The following is a 17,699-nucleotide window of genomic DNA, read 5'->3' as shown; positions in this document are numbered from 1 at the left end:
ATTCCTTGCCTCCCCTTTTCCTTCACTTGAGCTTTTTGATGTTGCTGTCTTAACCAAAGCAGCCTGATAGTTTGTTTGAAGTGAACAATAGTGCACAAGATACTCTAATCACTAAGTCTTTCCTTGTCTCCTAGAAACTAGGGTGAGATTGGTTGGTGACTATACAGATCTGCTCTTAGAGTCCCCATTTTTGACCCATTTGTCTCCATTTAAAAAGGCCTAGATTAGAACACCATGCTAATAATGATAAATGCTAATATTAGTGAGCATTGCCTCCAAATATCCCCCTCAAAATATTTATTAATGATTGTGGTTTTAACATGTCCTCAAATTCTTTGATACTCTTCCCTCCAGGAGGTGGAGCTTAATTTTCCTCCTCTTGAGAGTAAGCTGGAATTAGTGACTTAGAGCTAACAGAGTATGAAAAGGGGAAAAAAATACAGTAATTTTACATTGCAGAAACCCGGCAGACATCACCTTAACCAAGTGATCAAGATTAATATCACCAATAGTAAGTTCTGGTGATATCATATACCCTGATAATAATGTGATGAGAGGGGGACTTTGTAGTATTCATTCCTAAATCCATACCTGTAGGCCAAACATGAGAAAACATCAGGCAAACCCAAATTGAGGGACATTCTATAAAATACACAAACAGCCCTTCATAGATGTCAAGGTCATGAAAAACAAAGACAGAAACTGTCACAGACTAAAGGAGACAAGACAATTGATGCAATGTGATATCCTGATTTGGATCCTGGAACATAAAAGGGACATTATGGGAACTCTGGCGAAATCCAGATAAATTCTGTGGTTTAGTCAGTAGTGTTGTACCAATGTTAATTTGTTTTCATAAGTGTACCATAGTTTTGTAAGATACTAACATTAGGAGAAGCTTGGGGAAAGGTATACAGGAACTATCTGTACCATCTTTACAATTCTTCTATAGATATAAAGTTATTTCGAAATAAAAAGTTTATTTGTTTTAAAAAAAAAGGAGGGTAGGCCAACGGACTGCTGTGGTGGATATGTGTCCTCCTAGGGAAGATAGAGCCAGAAGTTCAAGAGAACCACAGAGGAACCTTTTGGAAATACTTCTAATTCTTGAACTAAAGAGTATTCATTCCATATAATGTTATAAGTAAAGGAAGCAGTATCCATACTACTTGATGCTTTTGAAATCATGTATATCTCCTCATGAGCATCACAATAGCTCTGTGAGTAGATTAAAGTACTATTAGCCTCATTTTATACATGAAGAAACTGAGACTCAGGAAATTGAGTTTACCAAGGCTACATAGTCGTTGGAATACTCTGGCCTTGAAACTAGATCTCCTACATCCACATTTACTACTTTTCCCCTTGTACTGTGTAGCCTCTTTTATACTGAAGTATGCTTATAGAGATCTTAGAGATATTTTAATTTTTAAAGTCATAACAGTAAAAGAAATGTTTATCTTAATAGAATAGATTCCTAAGAAATATCAGAATTTTCTGTGTGCTAAGAAATACATTGTCTGTGACGTACAGAGTTATTTGTGTCTCAGTTCAGTGAAGAATTCTAAAATATGTTTATTTTATTTTTTCTCAAGCTTCGTTTAGAGGCACTTCATCAGATCCTTGTACTATTGTCTGGAATGGAAGAAAAAGGTAACATCTCTCTGACAGGAAGCAGATCAAGCTCAGGTTTCCAGTCATCCACTCTGCTCACATCTGTGAGGCTGCAGTTTCTAGCAGGGTGTTTCGGTTTAGGCACTGTTGGACATGCAGGAGCCAAAGGAGAGAGTGGCCGATTGCATCACTATCAGGTAGGTGACAGAACTGTCATGGGAGGATGACACCTTTTAGTATATTCAGATTTTAACTGTATTTTTACAACACCAGTTTAATAATGCTAAACTTTTTGGTGTTTAGAATTGAGGTTTAAAAATATAAAGACCTAAGTGACTTAAAGATACCTCATTGGTTTAGTTTCCTGAGTATAGCTGGGGTTAGATAAGCCATTAGGTAAGCCATGGTACTATTGTACTTTTAGATTCTTTGCTGGCTCAGTTTTATTAACTCTTAGCCAAATTGCATAGAGGTAGATCTAAGTTGGGATAAGGATTAGTGTTTGGGAGGATCGGTTTCAAGAATTTACATTTTAGACTTGATCATTTTAACCAAGTTTCTCTGATTGCTTGAACTGTTTTTTTTGAAGTGTTGTCTTTATGTCTTCCATGTTTAGAGAGGAAAAATGCTTTGTGGGAAAGGAGAGAGATTATATAGAATCAAGAATTTTCAAGCATTGAAAAAATAAATTTGTTGTAAAACTTTTATATACTAAATAATTAAAAACCACCATAGGGCTCTAGCATAGGCTAGGAATAAAATGCTTTTACTTTCATTTGGGTAGGAAGTGTTGTTGTTGTTAATAGAACAGGTAAATCTTTGTGTGTAATTTAGGATGGGATCAGAGCAGCTAAGAGAAATATTCAGATTGAAATCCAGATGGCTGTGCATAAGATTTATCAACAATTGTCTGCTACTCTGGAGAGAGCCCTGCAAGCCAACAAGCATCACATTGGTGAGTAACTGCACATGTAAATATAAGGTGCAAGTAACATTTTGGCCTGAGGTTATGCTAGATAGCTAATGTTCTGTGTTTAACATTAGGTCAGCTTATAGGTAAAGAATAAATACTTGAAAGTGTAATAGTATTCCATACTACTATTTATATTTTGGAATATGATTTATTTTAGTAAATGCTTTGTTAACTTCAAAGAAGATTCTCAACTGCCTTTCTTTCTTTCTTCTTTTTAGAAGCCCAGCAGCGTCTCCTTTTGGTTACAGTTTTCGCCCTGAGTGTCCACTATCAACCAGTAGATGTTTCTTTGGCGATTTCCACTGGTCTGCTAAATGTATTGTCGCAGTTATGTGGCACAGACACCATGCTAGGACAACCTCTTCAGTTGTTGCCAAAAACGGGTGTTTCCCAGCTAAGCACAGCTTTAAAAGTGGCTAGTACAAGATTGCTCCAGATTCTAGCCATCACTACAGGGTGAGCATTGTAGATGTCTTGGTAGAACTGTGTGGGGCCTGGTCTTTCACATTTTAGTGATTTCCATTTCACCGTAATCTCCTTTATGTGTTTAAGCACATTTGCCCTTCTGTGTAATTACCATTTATTTTTTTCCTGTTATTTCATGTATATGTTTTTTCAGGACCTATGCTGATAAACTGAGCCCCAAGGTAGTTCAATCTTTGTTGGATCTACTCTGTAGTCAGTTGAAGAATTTGTTGTCCCAGGCCGGTGTACTACTTATGGCCTCTTTTGGAGAAGGAGAAGAGGATGAAGAAGAAAAAAAAATTGACTCCAGTGGAGAAACTGAGAAGAGAGACTTCAGAGGTATCATAAATCTTTTTTCTCTGTCATTATTTACAAGCATTTGTTGAATCCACATTGTGTGAATATCATTAGAATGTAGAGTTCTTTCTGTTGTGAGGCATGAGAGGATTTTTATTCATTTAGAAACCCCTTTTTTCTCCAAATATGTATGGTTTAGAGGTACCTCTGACTGAACTTCCTCTCTTTAGAGTTGGTTAACCCTGATGAAGCAACTGTACCACTCAATGTCTAAGTTCAGCCTCTCCTTGGCTGTTGTGGCTCTAGAACTTAGAGGTTCTAGGTGACTGATTTCCCCAGATTATATTCTTGTAGCATTTGATCATGAAAGCCCATCTCTTGGGTTGCATTCTTGTTTTAAGTGTTCCCCCAGGACCAAGGGTTTTTATATGGGAATTGGGTTAGAATTAGGGAAGCTGAACTTCTTGCTAGGCTGTTCTGTTCTCTAGTCACTAAAAAATTCTTCATTATACTTAGCCGTAATAATTTTTGCTTGCTGCAATATGGTCATTTCCTTACAGCTTTTAAAAACTATAGTGAACATTGTGGGAATTCCCTCGTGGTCAAGTGGGTAGGACTCTGTGCTTTTGCTGCTGAGGGTGCGGGTTCAAGCCCTGGTTGGGAAACTAAGATCTTGCAAGCTGCATGGCGCAGCCAAAAAAAAAAAGAAAAAAACTATAGTGAACATTGTATTTCAGTAGAACGTAAACCCTGAACAGAAGAACTACTATACATGTCTGTTATATATTAAGCGAATAAAGGTCTAAAACTGGTAAGTTATTCAGTGTCTTATTACCATAATAAGCTCTGTAAAGGACTTAGAGCAGTGTCTAACACATAGTAAGAGCTCAATAAATGTTAATGTTAATATTGGAATATTATAATAAATAATATTTAAATAAAGTAGTATTTAAATAATATTAATACTGTATAGATGGGTGGGTGGATAAAGGAATATGCTGGGGATACAAAAATGACAAAACATTATCTCTGCCCTCAAGGACCTTCTAGGGAAATGAGGAAGGTAGTTGTTTAAACAGATAATTACAGTGTAATACAATAAGCTCAGAAGAAATAGCTAAATCTCTTAGGGCAGAATCTAGGAGGATGTATGAGCCTAATTTAGGGCTAGCTTTTGGTTTCAGAGGCTGAACCTCTGGCAAGTTACTTGTTCTTTATATAGCAAGTATGTAGCTTATACAAAGAGCATGGGCAGACTCACAGGGTATGATAAAATTAAAACAGGCTTTTAATGCCACCTCCCTTTTTCCTGAGATCCAGTTTGGGGATACAGGGTTGTTCAGGTAATAGTTTCTTACCACTCTGTTGAGTACTGCACATATGGATGGCAGGGAAGACCCAGTAGAGTTACTTCTCAGCCTATAGCTCCCCAAGAAGACTGGATCCTTTCATATCCAGTAAAAAAAAGAAACTGTGATGAATCTCAGTAGGTGTAACAGCAGACTGAGTCCACATCCATTCCCCTCAGGTTGCACCCATTCTATTTATGGGGATGGCTGGGAGTGAGACTGATTCTAGTAAGCGGTGGCTAGGCATTCAGAGGCAGGTGGACCAGGTATTAATAACTCCACATACTCTTTAAAATACTTAACTGAAAGTAAGGTATACTCTTCATTTCAAACGTAGTACTGATACTGAAACACAGACTGTATCATCAAGTTGTATTAACCAGCTTTATATTTAAGGTCTCCAGGCTTTAATTAATTTAATTAATTTAGTGTCTTGTTACAGAAATACTTGCTGGGAGTGAGAATGGGGTAGGATGGAGGCCTCCTAAAAGATTTTCCCAGGGATCTCTACGAAGAGAGAAAGTTTCATGGAAGAGGTAGCTTTGAACTGGATTTTGAAGGAATGTGTAGGAACAAGGTTGGAGTGAGATATAGGTACCTAGGGCAGGCTAATAATTTTATATTCTTCAAACTAGTGTAATAAATGTTTGTATATTAGCAAAGGCTAAAGAAGTAAAGAAGAGGTAGAGTACTGGCTTTGAGTGGGTCTTAGCCAGGCTAGGGACAATCTGTCAGTTAGCCAGGCTAACTGACAACCTAGGTTTTGAATTAGGTGTGTGCTTACTGCATTCTAAACGTAAGTTATTTGATATAAGACTGTTTCCTGTTGGCTTTTGGTTGTAATGTAAACTTGTCTTTTCACTCTTTAGTTGCTCTTAGGAAACAACGCGCAGCCGAACTTCATCTGGGGGATTTTCTAGTTTTTCTTCGCAGAGTTGTATCTTCAAAAGCAATTCAGTCAAAAATGGCTTCCCCAAAGTGGACAGAGGTGCTTTTAAATATAGCATCTCAGAAATGTTCTTCAGGTATGTCACCTTTGTCTTATTTTACAGTATTTTGTACATCACATGTGTTTTATTCAGATAACATCATTGGATACTTGACCTTGATTTTAAGCCTTTTCTTTCTTGTTTTATGAGTACTTATTTGATTGAAAGAAAAGTAGGAGTAAAAATTGAGAGGAATTAATAATAGAAGGTAGCACTGGAGAAGATCGTGGATTTAATGCAGAGAACTTGGCTCTAGTTCAGATTACAGTAATAAAAATAAGCAGAGAACATCCTGTTTAATATGATAATTTGACACAGATTTTGAGTTTTCTTCTTGGATTATCAAAATGCAGATTGGAGTTTGTCTGTTCTTTCTTATCATGATATGATTTCTGTTGCCTTGATTTGTAACTTCTGATTGTATGCTATCTCTGAGAGTTCTTTATAATAAGCTTAATTCCTGGTTCTTAGCCTAAAAGTCTGGTCTGCTTGCATAGATTACTATCAGTCCTTTCCTAATCTGTTTTTTTTTATTGTGATAAATATACATAAAATAAAATTTACCATTTTAACCACTTAAGTGTACAATTCAGTGACAGTAAGTACATTCACAGTGTTGGTCAACCATCGCTACTCTCCATTTCCAGAACTTTCTCATCATCCCTAGTCTTTCTTAAATGTGCTGAAACATAATATAGTCTTCTATGGTACATGCTGTTTTATATGTGTACACTCTCGATATAGTTTATTGGTGTTTCTTTTTACTTTTTTTAATGTGTATTCAATTTTTTAAAAATTCAGATCCTGTATCTTTGTTTTAAGATTGGCATAAACAAAAAAAGAATACAGACAACTTATTATTAACATAACAGCTACAGTTATTAACTGCAAAAATACAGTAAAATGGAGTCATACTAAATGTTAGTGTTCTTACAGCAGAATTATCCCAGTCATTTTGTGGTAGCAAATTCTGGCAAGAAATTCATTTGTTGTTAACAGTATTTAAAGAATTTCCAAAACTGATCAGCTGTGCTGCAAATAAAACAGCAGTTTATTCAAAAGAGCCCTTACCTTTCTCCTGTTTTCTTAAAAGATCTGCCATTTACAGGTAACTACTATTTTCAGATCAGTTGTTCAAATCAGGGTTCTTCTGTAAATACACATCTTAGCTTTATATATAGTAAGTTTATACTCATTTTCCCAATAGTTTTTCTTAACTAGTATAACTTACAATAGCTTTTTTTTCTCCTTTAATAAGGTAAGCCTTCTGTAATATTAAGTTCTTAGAGCATGAAGAAAAATCAGATATTCATTTATTTCTACTGGTTGTGTTGTAGTAATGGATAGAAAAAAGAGCATCAGTATCCTGTCTCTACCTTTGCTTACTTTAGAAAAGTACAAACTGCTTACTCCCCGTTAATCCTGTGAGTCCCTCAGGGCATAGATGGAGTCAGAAGCAATTAAAGGCGATGATAAGCCTGAGCTTTAGAGATTAACAGACCTGTCATTTATAGTCCTACTTCTGTCTCTACTGAGTTGTGTGGCTTTGGTCAAGTTACTTAACTTCTCTGAGCCTCAGTTTCCTCATCAGTAAAATAGGGATATAATGTAGGATTTGTGAGGATCAACAGTTATTAATGTGTATGAAATGCATAGCACAGTACTTGGCATAGGTAGTTATAGTGCTGTTCCCTTACATACATAAAAACTGAAACACAAACATGGATATTCATATACATTAATGGATATGGGATGAATCCAGAATTCTTGTGATAATATGCTGAAGTGAAGTCTGTTCCATCCTAAATACTTAGCAGCCTCAGAGATTTTTTTCAAGAGGTTTATTTAAACTTTGAATTTAAGTCACATTTATAATAAGAAAATGTCTTTTTCCCCCTCCAGGAATTCCTCTAGTTGGTAACTTAAGAACGAGGCTCCTTGCACTTCATGTCCTTGAGGCTGTGCTACCAGCTTGTGAATCTGGTGTAGAAGATGATCAAATGGCCCAGGTTTCTATTTTTAAAGTTATTAGAAGATGTTCTTTACATGTGCAACATTATGCACCGAAAATCTAAACTCATGGTCTCTTCAGTTGTAAATGTGTCATTTATTCAATAGCACGACTTCCACTTCTGAGATTGCTTTTTAAATTTTTTCATCTCTAAGCAAGGAGAAAGAGAAATTAAGTGAGTTATGGGATGTGAGGAGTAGTGGTATAGTGAATACTTTCAAGATCAGAAAGAAAGGAAAATTTGTGGAATTTCTTCCTAGGTTTGGGCATCTAGAGAGAGAAAGATGTGAGGCTGCATGGCCTCATCAGAGGTCCATATAGTGGGGCAACATGAGGACAGTTGAACCCACTTTGTAGGGTAATGGTCTTTCTAAAAAATGATATTTAACTTGCATCCACCCAAAGTAGCTGTCAGACATTGGTATAATTAAATCTCACATGTGACTTAATATTATAGTTACATGATTTATCTTTTCTAAAAATAGTTAAAATGATCCTTTACAAATTTTATCATTCTTTTTCCTTCAATAAATAGGTTGTTGAACATCTGTTTTCCCTCCTGTCGGATTGTATGTGGGAGACACCCATTGCTCAGGCCAAACATGCTATTCAGATAAAGGAAAAAGAAGAAGAAATAAAATTACAGGTACTTGATTCTTCCAAAAAGGTATTTTTAGACAGACATGTGAATATCTTGTCACCTGTCTCTGGATCCTTTCTCCTTTGATTTTGTTCTATCAGTTATTCAGTCTCTTCTTTGTACTGTGTCTCCTTCTCCACTGGTTCTTTCCCCTCAGTTTATAAACATCTCTTATTCCCACCCTTCTAAATTTCTTTTTTATCCATGAAGCCTTCCCTATATTCTCTCATCCTTCATTGCTAAGCTTCTGGGAAGAGTAATCTTGTGTATGTTTAAGTCACTTCCTTACTTCTCATTATCTCTTCAGCCCAATTGTTTATCTTCCATCAAAGCACTGAAATTAAATGACAGAGGTAGGTGTTATTGGTAATACAGTGTATGGCTTTTTATCCACAGCTTACTTGACCTCTGGAAACTCTAGCTTTCTGTTGTTTTCAAAACACTACTTTCTCCTAGATACCCTCTGCCAATCCTTGATTCCCTCTGGAGGCATCTCTTTGGTGTGACTTTCTCCTTGCCTCCATCCCAAATTCCACTGTTCCTCAGAGTTCTGTCTTTAGCTTTTCCAGCAGTCTCAGTCATACCCACGGCCATTTTCACTACATGCACTGCCTTCCAAACTTGAATGATAGCCCACGTGTCTCTCCTTCAAACCTTTCTCCTTTTCTTCCTATCCCATTTTTATTGGTGGCACTAACATTCAACTAGCTTTTCAAACCTGAATTCCTGGGAATTCTCCTAATGTCCCCACCCATGTGGTCCCTAGAACTCATTGATGTTTACCTCCTAAATAGTTCTTGAATCCATCCATCTAGCTATCTTAATCTTTCTGTCAGTTTTCATGATTCTACACTTTTTCTGGCTTTCCTTCTGTCCCAGTACAATGGCCTCTTCTTCTCATCCTCTTTTATTTATACTTCCTCTTCTATTTAATCTGACTGCTGGAGTATCCCAAAGCTTGGTCCCAAGACCCCTTTTTTCCTTCAACTGTCACCTCCATTTCATTTCCTATAGCCAGCAAAACCTTATTCAGATCCGTATGCCATTGATTTTTAATTCCTTTTTTGACATTTTTCCTGAATTCCAGACATACACCCATCTTCTACTTGCCTTACGACTTGAATAATAGTGTAATAGGCCTCTCATACTTAGTAGCATCCTTAGTTCTGTTACATCTTGTTCCTTCCCCAGGCTTTCCCATCTTTCCTAGTAAGTGACTCAACCAAAAAACCAAAGAGTCATCCTTGATTCCTCTCTTTCTATCACACACACCCACATTTTCTTTGTACAATCTCCAAGTCCTGTTGACTTCTCTGTTAAGACTTAACTTGAATTTTCCACCTCCTCATTCCTCTGCCATCACCCTACTCGAAGCCACTACCATCTCTGGCCTGGATTATGCAATATTCTCCTAACTGGTCTTTCTGCTTCCACTGTTAACTCCCTGTAGTCCATTCTCTACACAGGAGCCAGTGTGATCTTTTAACATTGTAAATCAGAGCATGTTCGTCCTCTGCTTTAAAAACCCACCAGTGGTTTTTAATCATTCTTGGGATAAATTCTAGAACTCCTTGTTCTCTCCTCTTTGCTCACTACACTGTGAACAACTTGCCTTCTTCCTGTTTCTTGAACACACTAAGCTTGTTCCTTCCTTTGGGCTTTGTGCCAGCTATTCTCTTTGCCTAGAATACTTCCCTCAGATATGTTTCTCAGAAGTCAATTTATTATTCATGTCTCAACTTAATTATCACTTCTTCATTGTACTTTCCTGATCCTCATTCTAGAGTCAGTTGCCACACAGTCTTTATCACATCACCTTTTTTGATTTCAGCATAGCACTTATTACCTGCTATTTCCTTGTTTATTTTCTATCTCCACCTTGTAAAATATAAGTTCTATGAGAGCAGAGACGTTATCTGTTCAGTATACTGCCGAGTATATAGGAGCTGGTATAGTGCCTGGTACATAGTAGATGCTTATTGAATACCCATTGAGCAAATGAATGAATTTAAGTTCTCAGTATTTCTTACCTGAACTCTTGCAGTAAACTCCTGATTGTTCTCTCTGCTTTCATCCTGTATACTCCTGGTAAAACAATGTTTATAAAACATAGATCTGATTGTAGTTCCTCTATATAAATCATTCTGTGTAGGCACTCCCTATTGTCTAGAGTAAAGATTAAACTTAGAATGGCATTGAAGGCCTTCCGTGATTTTGTTCCTTCTTCTCTTTCTAGTTCCTTGTTCTCTTTCAGTCTCATCCTCCAGATATTCCATACTGCTTGCAATTCTTTAAATCAGTGAACTCTGTTTCACCTCCATGACTTGGCACATGCTGTCCATACTGTCTTAAGTTTCTTTCTCTACTTTGATCGGCTGCTTAATGCTTTCTCATCGTTCAGGATTCAGCTCAGAAGTCATCCTCTTTTGAATGCTTACCTTATCCTTCTCAAGCCTGCTTAGAAACTTACACTTATATGTTTCTGCTATACCTGTCATGTAACTTCTTTTATTCTCTCACTACAATACTGGTGTTATTTATTTGTCTCTCTGTCCCCTGACTGAGCTGTAAGCTCTTCATGGGCAGGGACCATGCTGTATGTATGATTGTGTTCCATTGTCTGCACAGTAACTAGTACATAGTAGATAATAAATATTTGTGGAATCAACCCAAGGAGATCTCAGGAACTGAATCTGAGTTAGTTCAAAATACTGACCCAGTTTCCTTTCTGGTAGAAGCAGGGAGAGTTGGAGGAAGAAGATGAGAATCTTCCTATACAAGAAGTATCCTTTGACCCAGAGAAAGCTCAGTGTTGCATAGTGGAGAATGGACAGATTTTAACTCATGGCAGTGGAGGAAAAGGATACGGATTGGCGTCAACTGGAGTAACTTCTGGGTGCTATCAGTGGAAGGTATGTAGAATTCCAAGTAGTTTTTAAAAGCATTTTATTTTTTTAGTACTTTCCTCCTAGGTTATTATAAAAAAGTATGGAAAGACTATTAAAAAAATCATCTTATGTAAATGTTCTATTACTATGTAAGATTTTAACATAAATGGAAACTCAGTGAAGGATATGCAGAAACCCTGTATTATTTTTGTAACTCGCCTGTAATTGTAAAATTACCTCAAAAATTTTTTTTAGTGTAAGGTTGAAAAATCATAATCATCCCTTCCATGAGGGGTCACACAGTGCACACCCAGCAATGAAAATGCAGTAACATATGTGTGATGTTTCTTCCTGGGAGAGCGTATTAGAGACTGAGTGCCCAACATTTTTATTGAGTGCTGGTCACATACTCTCTGCCTGGCCTTCTTTAGATTCGCAGAAAGAAAGCGGGTTTTTAGCATAAACCACATTGTCATACAGTCTAAGCACAATAAGCCACCAATATCAATCAGGGAGATTTTTAATCAGTGTAGGGAACTGTTTACCAGACAAGTTCCCAGGTGCCAGCCAAGGACCAACATTGCAAGCAGACATTTCTAAGGATAGCAGTCTCTGCTGTGTTCTTTTTTGCACAGTCCACCTCCTTGGCTGGCTCCTGGCCACAGTGTTTTTACAATAAAATTAATATTATTATCTGGTAGGACCCCAGACAGCAGGGTGAGACTGACCTCCAGTACTGACTTCAGGGGTCTTAGACTTAGCCAGTTAAAACAAATCTCATTAATTGTAAAGGTCTATCTTAAAAAGTCAAGTGACTTTGTCCTTAAATTTAGCACAGCACAACTCTGGCCAGTCCAGGGATCAGAATAGGGTGCATACACAAAAAGTACAATTCCAGAGGTCATACGTGGTATCCTTGGAAATGAGTTTATAATTGTTAAGATATCCCTAATCAGGATATACAGTAGTCAGGCAGAACAAGTTAACAGGACCCCAATGTGATCTCCCATCAGGGGGCCTCCCACCTTCTGTTCCCATTGCAGTCTAAGTAATTTAATTGAGTGCTTGGTTTCAGAGGGACTGCCTCTGAAGGACAGTTTGTTAAACGGTTTTGTTTGTCTGTGACATCATTTTATCTGCCTTAAGAGTGTGGATGACATCTGGAGGTGTTCTGTGGAAATTCCATGACCTGGGGTCACCCCCTACTTCTTATAGCCTGTCAGGTATAAGGCTCAGAAGTTAGTTTGAATTTAAAGTGCTTTATGCATGTGGCTGATTCACTTTGTTGTGCAACAGAAACTAACACAGTATTGTGAGGTAATTATACTCCAATAAAGATCTATTAAAAAAAACAACAACAAAAAAAACAGCTTTCTTGACAGCATGGCTTTCCGCCCCCCCCCCCCCCCCCGCCCCCGGGAGGAGGAGCAGTTCCGAAAAAACAATGATCATTTATGCCCTCTGTCTTCTTCCACACTTTCCCAGGGCCTGGGTTTTTTTTTTTTTTTTCCCCTCCCTGCCCCCACCGTTATTCTAAAATCAGTGTTTCCCATTTAGTTATTATAACTTTAGGTCTTCTCAGTCATTTTTTGTCTCCATCTAGACCTTTTGTCCAGAAGGGTTAGGTACAAGAGGGACAAAAGAATTTCCACACGAAAACTTTTTTTTTTTTTTTTAACAAAAATGTTTTTATATTGATACAACTTAACCAGAAAGGTTAGCAATTGGTCAGGACAAAATCCAAATTAAAAAAATTGTTTTCCAGAATAGGTTTACAAAACCTTCTACGCCTTTTATCCTAATCATTTATCCAGTGAGCAGCCTAGGAAAGATCAGTCTTTTTCTGGGGAGAGCTTCATTTAATAAACTGTCTTACTAGGCGTGTATATCAGATATTGAATCAAGCTATCAGTCTGTTGTTGCAAACTACGACTAGTCCGAAAAACTGAACATAATAAGTCAACAGCAGTGAGACCTCCCCAAGAAGAGGTCAAGAGTCCAGTCTGTTATAAGAGTGGACATAGAGGTCATGCACCCTAGGTATGCCCTCCTCCAACTTTCAGCTTTCGGTAAGAATCAAAGTTAGGAATGTAATCAATTTCTATGTCAGAAATAAAAAGCCAATCAGCAGCTCAAATTAGATGGCTATCAAAAGAACAGGCCCTTTCCCAGCGGCATGTATAAGAGACCTGGACAGTACAGCTAGAATCCATGTAGTTTTCAGTTTATGGCTGCACCAACTAAATCTTTACCAGCCCCCTGTCTGATTTTTGTTCATTAGGCTGGTGCCTGCTTTTAGTTGAACACAGCTCATGTTGGGTTGAAACAGCCCATAGCAGACAGTATGAGGTTTTAACTTAGAGGCAGGTCCAGGCAGTTGGAAGCTGTGAATTGAGGATTCTATAAAATTGGCAACTTTTGGGGGCAGCAATAAAGCCTAAATGCTGTAGGATCAGACAGCTGCATTTTAAGTCTAAGTGACGAGCAAGGCTTTCCTAAGCTCTTTTTGCCTTCTCAATCTTAGAGTACAAATTTACCCACTCAAAAATACGCATTTCAGGCTAGAAAATCATCAGCCTCTAAGGGTCAGACATCTGATTTTATAAGAACTAATTGGCAACTAACAACTGCTTTTTAAAACTCTCTAAGTATATTTCTACGTGGAGAGTGCCACTCTTTTTATTTTGTCTCCCTTTTTTTCTAGCAGTTCTAATAGGCAAAAATCATAACAAAAAATCATCAGTTATGGAGGCTTGTTTTGTTTCCAGTACTCAAAGAATTTAAGTTCCGATCTACTCAACTGGGGCAAAAAGCAAGGAAGTTGTATCCCACTGACTTTTCCTTTGCAGCTTTTACTTATCAGGATGATCTCTTAGTATTTATGAAGTTACGAGCATATAACGTTTTTACATCATTTTTTATCATACATCTAGATGCAGTAGCCACAAAGTGAAGCTGTTGTATATAGTTTACTTTTCCCTTTTCCCACAGATCTCAAGTTTACTCAGACCCCTAGCAGTAAATTTAGCATTTTTAGGGTTAATTGGTTGGGCCAGGGCACTGGTACAGCAGTGACAGCATCTAGGCTAAAGAAAATCGCTGGAGTATTTTCTTTTCTTTTCTTCTTTTCTCTCTCTCCCTTTCTCCATTTCTCCCTCTCTTTCATCTATTTAAAGCTTTACTCCAGCCCTGGGAACTGATTTAAATATTTCTCCTCTCACTTGGAGGAAAGAGCAACACATACTTCTAATACTTTTGGTCTACCCCAAACTCATCTTCAGGAATTTTTGAACTTTTCCCCCTCCCACCTGGACAAGAGAGCAGCTGCAAGCTAATGTTTATTCTTTGGCCCATCCAAAGCCCATGTGTGAGAATGCTTGGGCTCTCTTTCTCCTCCCACCTAGAGGAGAGAAGAGCACAAATTTTCTTCTGGCTGCTCTTTGCCCCTCACTTTATCTTACAGGGCCAAAAGCAGCCAGGGGACCCAGTGAGCCAACCCTCCTGGGGTTGGATCTATTAGTTTTGAATTCCATAGGTAACTTTTACCTCTCACAACAGATAGCCACTCACCTGCTGCTTCATAACACGTGTAACCCCATAGCCACTAGAGTTTTGTCTTTCCCCAGTTCTATCTCTCTCTCTTTTTCCCAAATATATAATTATATTTTAATGACTTAGAGTTGTTCTAGTGGAGCTCACGTTGCCACCATTTTGTCAGAGGTCCTGAAGGTGACCCCTATGTTCAAAGATTTGATAGAAGGACTCATAGGACTCAGTATTATCATTGTACTCATGATGACTGGGGTTTATTATAACAAGGTAGTAAGGATACATAACTGGATAATAAGGAAAAAAGACACAGGTGACATCTGGAGGAATCCACGTGGAGGCTTCCTTATGTTCTCTCCCTCCCATGAAGGGTCACATGGACTGCAGTCTTGTCCCAGCAAGAAAATGCAGCAACATGTGTGTGATGTTTTAGGGAACCCCCTTAGAGACTTAGTTCCCAAGATTTTTACTGGAGACTGATCATGAAGGTATCCTCTGCCTGGCACGTACCAAAACTCCAGCTCCCAAAAGGAAAGTTCGTGTTCAGTGTAAACCACATTGTTTGTTCAAACATTCTTGTCCTGGTGAGCCACCCGAATCATTTTGGGAAAGTTTTCTAACAGTGTAGGAAACTGTATACAAGTCGAATTCCCAGATACTAGCCAAGGGCCAGTGTTACAAGCATGCCTTTTTAAAGACAGCAGTCTCAGGCCTGCTGTATTAACTCTTTTCTGCACAGAAGTATACACAAGAGAGTAGTTAGAAAATTGGTATAAAGAATTGAAGCTTTCCATTAATAATTTTCTGGACTAGATGTACTTCCTCAGCTTCATAATTAAGATGTAAGTTAAAATTGTTTATTTTAAATACTCAAAGGTTATTCTAAATGTTCTACAAGGTAAAGATTAAATCTGTCTTAAAATCTTTACAAAATCATGAAATTATTTCATTTGTATGTTATTTTCACTTAAGCTGAAAATATGTTTATTTATATTCTCATAAATGCATAAATATTATTCACAAACATTCCCCAGTATGGCTTTATACAGTTAATAGTATATAAACAAGTTTTTTGAATATTAATGAACATTACCACTTTCATTTTAGTTTTACATTGTGAAGGAAAACAGAGGTAATGAAGGCACCTGTGTTGGAGTTTCTCGCTGGCCAGTACATGACTTTAACCACCGTACTACCTCGGATATGTGGCTCTATCGGGCCTACAGTGGTAACCTCTATCACAATGGAGAACAGACTCTGACATTGTCCAGCTTTACTCAAGGAGATTTCATTACCTGTGTGTTAGACATGGAAGCCAGGACCATTTCCTTTGGGAAAAATGGAGAGGTACTGAAACTCATTCAGAAGTATTGCATGTTTTCCTGTTTTTATTTATCCTCAACTCAGTTACTCAGGTACTAGCTATTCAGTTTATAGATTATTTTCTCTTCTCTGCTTTTTCTCTAATACCTTTCTGTTCTTATAATATTTATCAGCACCAAAAAAAAAAAAGAAAGATAGTAAAATCCCAGGAAGATTGTTGAAACAGAGGAACAAATTAAGGTCATTTATTATATGTGGAATTTCCTTAGCATGGTTAGCAAGGTTAATTGAGATTTGGCTCTAGTAACTTACTCTGTCTCATAAGAGCTTTGATTCTTAATGTGTCTTGGATATTATCAATTAAAAAAAAATTTTGTTTCCTTTTTTTCCCATCACCTCTGCCACACTATAGGAACCCAAATTAGCTTTTGAAGATGTGGATGCAGCAGAGTTGTACCCATGCGTAATGTTCTATAGTAGCAACCCAGGGGAAAAGGTAATGAAACCTCAAACCTTTGTAATTAAGCATAAAGGGTATTTGTTATTTTTTATTAATATTTGTTAACATCAGAGTTCACAGAAATAATAAGCTATTTCTACCATTAAAAGTACTTGCTCAGATAATTTACTCTTCCAGATGAAGGTTAGATTACTTTTAGAAGTTGCCTTTGCTCTTTATTAAGGCACTATTTGATATTCTGGTAATTTGAATATAGTGAGTCAACTTTCAAACATATGTGCAATTATAGGAATTATAGGAAATAGTTTAGGGATAATCTGGTTTACTGGCAGTTGTGCATATGAGAGAGGAATCTAAAAATAATCTTCATTGTAATCAGATACCATTAGGTGAATAATGGAGGTTTCAGTTATGACGGGGAAGCTGCCTTTCATTCATTCAGCTTAGAGGGTTCTCAGACCTTGTAGATGGTGTAAATTTGAACCTTAAACCTTCAGGAGGACAGTATTAAAGAGATAACCCTCTCATTAAAAACTTTTTTTTCTCCTCATGTAAAACCCAGTTAGAGAGAAACTTCTTTGTGGTCTCCCTGTGGGTTGATTTGTTTTCTACCCCGTCCTTTTACTTGAGGATATAACATCAAGTAAAAGTAGCCTAGGTCTGGTCTCCGGAATTTCTAGTTAATTTTTAGTAGAAAGTTTTCAAGCCATTTCATATATAATGTGTCTATAATGGAAGTGCTAGATTTGGTAAACTCTAACCATGAAAGTTACCATTTATTCTGGGCTTTTAATATATTTTTAAAATTTTCAAGGAGGTATAATTTCAAGCTAGCCATTCATGAGAGAGGGGAACTGCTTCTTGAACCAGGTCGTCAACAAAACTGAACTGGAAATGAAATAAAGAGGCAACCCAGTACCTGCTTTTATCCCTTTCCCTGATGATATTCTTGCAGCCTAGAATAGGTACTGGTACGTTCTGGTTAGAATGATGGCCTGTTGCTCCCTAACATTTGTGAACCTTGAAGGAATTAATTTAACCATAGGCTTTGTATCAATCACTTTATTCTACCCAGAAGCCTTTTCTGACTTCAGAATCTGATAAAAAACAATACTAATAATAGTTAACATTTTTTGAACAT

The 17,699-nt window shown here is 37.3% G+C and overlaps 1 protein-coding gene across 2 annotated transcripts in view; it reads left to right on the top strand.

The window, feature by feature from the left end:
- The window catches only part of HERC1 (HECT and RLD domain containing E3 ubiquitin protein ligase family member 1), a 216,052-nt gene that overhangs the window by 118,685 nt on the left and 79,668 nt on the right, over nucleotides 1-17,699 (top strand). For both annotated transcript variants that reach the window (XM_065872693.1, XM_065872692.1), the window contains 10 exons: nucleotides 1,596-1,811; nucleotides 2,449-2,569; nucleotides 2,806-3,043; nucleotides 3,207-3,391; nucleotides 5,568-5,723; nucleotides 7,590-7,696; nucleotides 8,234-8,344; nucleotides 11,074-11,250; nucleotides 15,883-16,122; nucleotides 16,511-16,594. In XM_065872693.1, coding sequence (XP_065728765.1) covers nucleotides 1,596-1,811; nucleotides 2,449-2,569; nucleotides 2,806-3,043; nucleotides 3,207-3,391; nucleotides 5,568-5,723; nucleotides 7,590-7,696; nucleotides 8,234-8,344; nucleotides 11,074-11,250; nucleotides 15,883-16,122; nucleotides 16,511-16,594 — 1,635 coding nt within the window. The remainder of the gene's footprint in view (nucleotides 1-1,595; nucleotides 1,812-2,448; nucleotides 2,570-2,805; nucleotides 3,044-3,206; nucleotides 3,392-5,567; nucleotides 5,724-7,589; nucleotides 7,697-8,233; nucleotides 8,345-11,073; nucleotides 11,251-15,882; nucleotides 16,123-16,510; nucleotides 16,595-17,699) is intronic.

The sequence above is a fragment of the Phocoena phocoena genome, chromosome 2 (genome assembly GCF_963924675.1).
Source record: "Phocoena phocoena chromosome 2, mPhoPho1.1, whole genome shotgun sequence".
Lineage (NCBI taxonomy): Eukaryota > Metazoa > Chordata > Mammalia > Artiodactyla > Phocoenidae > Phocoena > Phocoena phocoena.
The sequence above is the reverse complement of the archived record's forward strand: the minus strand, read 5'-3'. Positions and strand labels throughout refer to the sequence as shown.